This window comes from Apus apus, chromosome 3 (assembly GCF_020740795.1).
Source record: "Apus apus isolate bApuApu2 chromosome 3, bApuApu2.pri.cur, whole genome shotgun sequence".
In the NCBI taxonomy this organism is placed as follows: Eukaryota; Metazoa; Chordata; class Aves; order Apodiformes; family Apodidae; genus Apus; species Apus apus.
Genome location: NC_067284.1, coordinates 106918823 through 106923945, shown reverse-complemented (window position 1 = coordinate 106923945; position 5123 = coordinate 106918823). Strand labels below are relative to the sequence as shown.

Sequence of the window (5123 nt, the reverse complement as noted above, 5' to 3'; positions counted from 1 at the left end):
CATCTTCCAGAAGCCAGAACATTGGGTCTCACATGCTGACTTTTTAATGGATGGTGGGTGTCTTTTTTTAGTTATTTCTGTTTCTCTTTCCCCAAGATTTCTGAATAGTAAGAAAAAAGGTATTTTGGCATCTGAACATACACCCACAAAGGGAAGCTGAGTGTTTCCAGCCAACCTATCCACTCAGTACCAGAGGGCAAAGTCTGCAGTCCATGTCTGCCTATCTCTGGATAATTTTTCTTTTTCTGCTCCAGAAAAACTCAAATTAAGAAGCAGTGGAAATGTAAATTATTGCCCTCCAGGGTTTGTGTGTCAAAACCCAGGCAGGATCATCGTTTTCAGCCCATACAGCAAACATGTTTCAGTGATGTGAATGCTAAGCAACAATAATTTATTCAAAGAGAGGGAAGGCAATGCAGAATACAATTGGATTCACTCTATATAAAGAAGCTTTTTGCATTAAAAATGAAAAGTGCACGAAGCTTTGTAGCAGGATCTGGTGGTCTTAGCAGAAAGGGGATTGAAAGCAAATTCCTGGGCTTAGAAGAAATTGTCATCACTCTTGAATGGACCTTCTATTAATTTCCCATGGCCTGCACAAAGAAAAAAAAAAACACAAGTTCAGATTCTTCTTCTGCTTGTATTTCCTCTCTACTTACTCTTAGTCCGTGCATATTTTCCTCTTGGGTATGAATACTTCCCAAATGTCATGCATTATGCTTTCAAAAATACCTAATGAACCTAGGGCCATGAACATGACCTGAGTAGTGGAGCAGCTCTGCTATGGAGACAGGCTGAGTTGGGGCTGTTCAGGCTGGAGAAGAGAAGACTCCAGGGAGACCTTAGAGCACCTTCCGGTACCTGAAGGGGCTACAGGAAAGATGGGAAGGGACTTTTGACAAGGGCATGGAGTGATAGGATGAGGGGGAATGGTGTCAAACTGAAAGAGGAGAGATTTATATGAGATATTACAAAGAAATTCTTTCCTGTGAGGGTGGTGAGACACTGGCCCAGGTTGCCCAGGGAAGCTGTGGTTCCCCCGTCCCTGGAAGTGCTGAAGACCAGGTTGGGTGGGGCTTGGAGCAACCTGGTCTAGTGGGAGGTGTCCCTGTCCATGGCAGGGGGGTTGGGACTAGAGTATCTTTAATGTCCCTTCCAACCCAAGCCTGTCCATGATTCCATGTGTAGTCATGCTGGGACAGCCCTGTGCTCTCATACCTGTAAGAAGAGTGTTTTCCTGTTGCTTCATGAAAAGTAAGCAATTAAATTCGTATCCCTTGATATTGGGGTGAATGCCTTCATTCCTGAGTGAAAATAGAGGGCTACTTTTCAAATTATAGTGCTTTTTAGTACTCTCTTGCACACCTTTGATGTCACTCAGAGTTCTGTGTTCACCCTACAGTGTAACTTAATTCTCCACTGTTCCCCATACAGCACAGCAGCCCAGTTCTGCAGATACCAAACCCTGATAGATTGTTCTGGCATAAGATCTGTAAAGGAGCCACACAGAGCTGGGGCAGCCCAATCAAGACATCTTCAGCCTCACTTCATCCTTTTTGCTGGGTCTGATCATACTCTCGTCTCTCAAGTAACAAGCAAAGACAGGTGGAAATGGCCTCAAGTTGTGCCAGGGGAGGTTTAGATTGGATGTTGGGATAAAAGGGTTGTCAGGCATTGGAACAGGCTGCCCAGGGAAGTGGTGGAGTCACCATCCCTGAAGGGATTTAAAGGATGTGTAGATGTGATGCTGAGGGACATGCTTTAATAGTGGACTTAGCAGTGCTGAGTTAACAGTTGGACTTGATCTTAAAGGCCTTTTCCAACCAAAGTGATTCTATGATTCTCTGTCTATGGTGCACATGCCAACAGAAAGAGCACTGTGGAGCTCAGCTGCTTCAACTCTTGACTGTCCTCATGGCATAATAGGTATTTTTCCTTACATCCAGTCTGAACATTCCATAGCACCCTGGGGTTAAGGGCACAGAGGAAACAGGTTTGTTTCCTGACACTGCAGATGAGCCTTGGTGTGCGTCAAACTTACGCTTTGCAGCAGGAGCCGAACCCAAAGCAACTTCCAACTCTAATCAGATGGATGGGACATCTTCCAGAGTGACAGTTGCTTCTTTTACAGAAAAACATGTCCCGTTGGGGTGAAGAAAAACCTGCAACAATAATAAAATGTTTCTTTCCCCCTCATGCTGTAGGGCAGGGCAACGCAGTTACAGCACCAGCAGGGTTTTGCATTTGTTGAGCCACCTTCACCACCAACTCACCTTAAGGATTTACCCAGATTTGGCCATGTTAAAAGGCCATGTAAAAGTTGAGATTGCAAAGCAGGTCTACACCTTGAAGAGGTGGGATCTTTAGCTCATAGTGCATCAAAATGGGTGCCCTTGAAATCCAAGTGGAGAATGATACAGATCTCCTGACTCATTGTCCTTTACCTTCTGAAAAATGGTCATGGATCCAAAGGTTTTAATACTGGCTCCTATCTGAAAACAGTTGGCCACACTTCATTTTCACCTGTACATGCATTGCTGAGTGTGCTGTTATCCAAAGATCATGGCCACCACAAACACCTTCTCAGGTGTCTAACACCAGAGTGTTCACCTTGATCCTGGGGATTGGATGAGATGATCTCCAGAGGTCCCTTCCAATCTCTAACAGCCTGTGATTCTGTAATCTTTTTAGGAAGACACCAGGAATGAAAAATGACTTTTCTTCAGAAGTCATTTTTTCTCCACCTTTGAAATAGTTTTAGCATAGGAGCACAGACACTGAACTATCTGACTAACTCATGCTCATTTTCTAGCAAACTTAACCACTAGAAGATAAAATGTGCTTGGAAACTGAGGTACACAAAAAATGGTAGCATCTCATTTCCATCTTACCTGGAGAAACCTGGAGTACCAAGAAGAGAAGAGAAAAGAGTAGATATAGGATCTTCATGACTGTGGATTTTCTGTGGGGAAAAGGACCAAGAAAACTGTATGACAGACAGTCCCTGGGATCTACAGTCTTCTGAACTCAACAAATACTATATTAATAAAAAATGGCATATATATGGTCTTTTTTCCTCAAACTTTCAAAAAAATAACCACCCATATGACATCATGACTGCAGTGTGAACATTACTGGGAGAAGTAAATATATCTGGGAAAATGTGCTTTCTGGATATGTGAACATGAGGTTATTTTAATAGTTTGATTGCTCAGATTTCTTTCATATTTTGCTCATAGTCCTCAGCCAAAATGCAATCATAACTTTACTTTCAGTTCAATGTTTTCTCTGAAAGACAACAAACACTAAGCAAAATGAGGTCATTATGCAGTTAAACTTACACATTTTAGAGATAAAAAAGTTTGTTCTGTAATGTTAACATTTATTAACAAATAATACCTAAAATCAACTTTCTTGAAGTCTGTAGTCTTCTTCTACAGGCAATAGATTAAGAATGGAAATGTACCACCAAACCAGTTCCCATTTGACAAATGAAATTTGAAAAGCAGTCTTTATGGAAAGAGTTAATAATGGAATGAATATCAATAAAATGAGATACAACTATAGGCCAGAGTGGGAGATTATGGATAAAGAAGAAGTAGTTGATGGCAGATATCTTGGCATTAGAGGGTCTCCTGAGCTGTCACAAATTCTCTCAAACAAGGCAGGGAAATGAGGTTGTGCTGAAATGTCAAATGCAAATGGAATGGTAGAGGGTGGCCCAAAGCAGCTTTGAAATGAGTATTAGAAGTTTTCACAAATTTCTACCTATTTGAAAATATCGGAAGAAACAAGTAGTCAAAATTAACAGTTCTGAAAATGAAACAGAGTTCTTAAGATAAAGACATAGATAAAGAGATATATACTGGTTTCCATCAAAGAGACCACATTTTTTTCTGGATCACAGACCTCTCTAAAGTAACCTGGCCCAGCCAGATTTTTTCCCAGGAGTTTAGAAGCAGAGTATTTTTATCAAAGTATTTCTAGGAATTAGCACATGTCTGAAATACTTACTCAACCTGTGCAATTTCTGAGAAGCTTCAATTAACCTTTTTTTAGTAATTAGTAATTAACCTTTTTTTAGCTTTGAGGCAGGAGAATGGAGGAAGAGACAACAGCAGACATTCAAAGAAAGACTGAAAATAACTGAGAAGTTACCAGGTAACAGATGACCCCAGAAGCCAAGCAAGCCCTGCTCTTGGTTCCTTCTGTCCAGAGGACTTTGGCTGTGGGGCTGAAACCCTGTTTTATAAGGTGTTTCTTAGGGGGAGTGGCAAATGCAGGTGCACATTGAGCCAATAAAAAAAGCTCCTCTTTAATTATTTATTTATTTTTGTAACTTCTAATCCAACCAGAATCATGATGCTTTTCATTTCCCGGCAAAAAAAACAGGCTTCCTCTCTAAACCTGTTGAAGTTTTTCTTCTGGAAAATCCCAGGCTACTCATGCAATACCTCTTGTGACACTCCAGTTTGTGTAAGATACATTAAGCCACCACGACATGTGTCAAACATCTTGTGACACACGTTGAACAGTCCCCGGCTCAGGAGCAACATCATCCATTGCAATACAAAACATCTGCTTGCTTTTCTGCACTCCCAGTTAGTTAATTTTCTGGTCCATAAACACGGAATATAAGAACAGAGAATGAAAATATGAGACTAAAATAAATGTCCATTTGTGGACAAAATGGATGCCTAAGTAAAGAGCATGAGATGTGCAGAAACAGAGTGAGTGCATAGTGGTTGTTTCCCTGTACACACTTCCAGCTGATGGAAAATACATCAGTTTAGGGAAATCAAGTACCAGAGGCTGTCTCTGGACCCTCAGGCCTCAGAGCTCCTGCATGAGCATTTTTCCATGACTTTGGCTGATCTTCTTGCATTTCTGACCTCCATAGGACCTTCAGCTGATAACTCCACAAACATGTGGCAGAGCCACAAAGATGACTAAGGGAGTGGAACATCTCCCTGATGAGGAAAGGCTGAGGGAGCTGGGTCCCTTTAGTTTGGAGAAAAGGAGACTGAGGGGTGACCTCATCAATGTTTACAAATACGTAAAGGGTGAGTGTCAAGAAGATGGAGTTAAGCTTTTTTCAGTGATGACCAGTGATAGGACAAGGA

The 5123-nt window shown here is 41.5% G+C and overlaps 1 protein-coding gene across 1 annotated transcript; it reads right to left on the bottom strand.

Annotated features, from left to right (window-relative positions):
• Positions 1-434: 434 nt before the first annotated feature.
• On the bottom strand, positions 435-4209 carry LOC127382593 (antimicrobial peptide THP2-like). Its single transcript, XM_051614421.1, has 4 exons — positions 4159-4209; positions 2892-2962; positions 2042-2162; positions 435-593 (listed from the first exon to the last, which is right to left on the bottom strand). Exons 2-4 carry the CDS (start codon positions 2947-2949, stop codon positions 557-559), a joined length of 216 nt encoding a protein of 71 aa, XP_051470381.1. The 5' UTR covers positions 2950-2962; positions 4159-4209; the 3' UTR covers positions 435-556.
• Between the last annotated feature and the right edge of the window lie 914 nt (positions 4210-5123).

Excerpts from the sequence above, each read along its gene's own strand:
- LOC127382593 (XM_051614421.1), bottom strand. The coding sequence starts at position 2,949 with ATGAAGATCCTATATCTACTCTTTTCTCTTCTCTTCTTGGTACTCCAG. Across the intron at positions 2,163-2,891 it reads GGTACTCCAGGTTTCTCCAG|GTTTTTCTTCACCCCAACGG; the intron begins GTAAGATGGAAA and ends TTATTGTTGCAG. Across the intron at positions 594-2,041 it reads TTCGGCTCCTGCTGCAAAGC|GCCATGGGAAATTAATAGAA; the intron begins GTAAGTTTGACG and ends TTCTTTGTGCAG.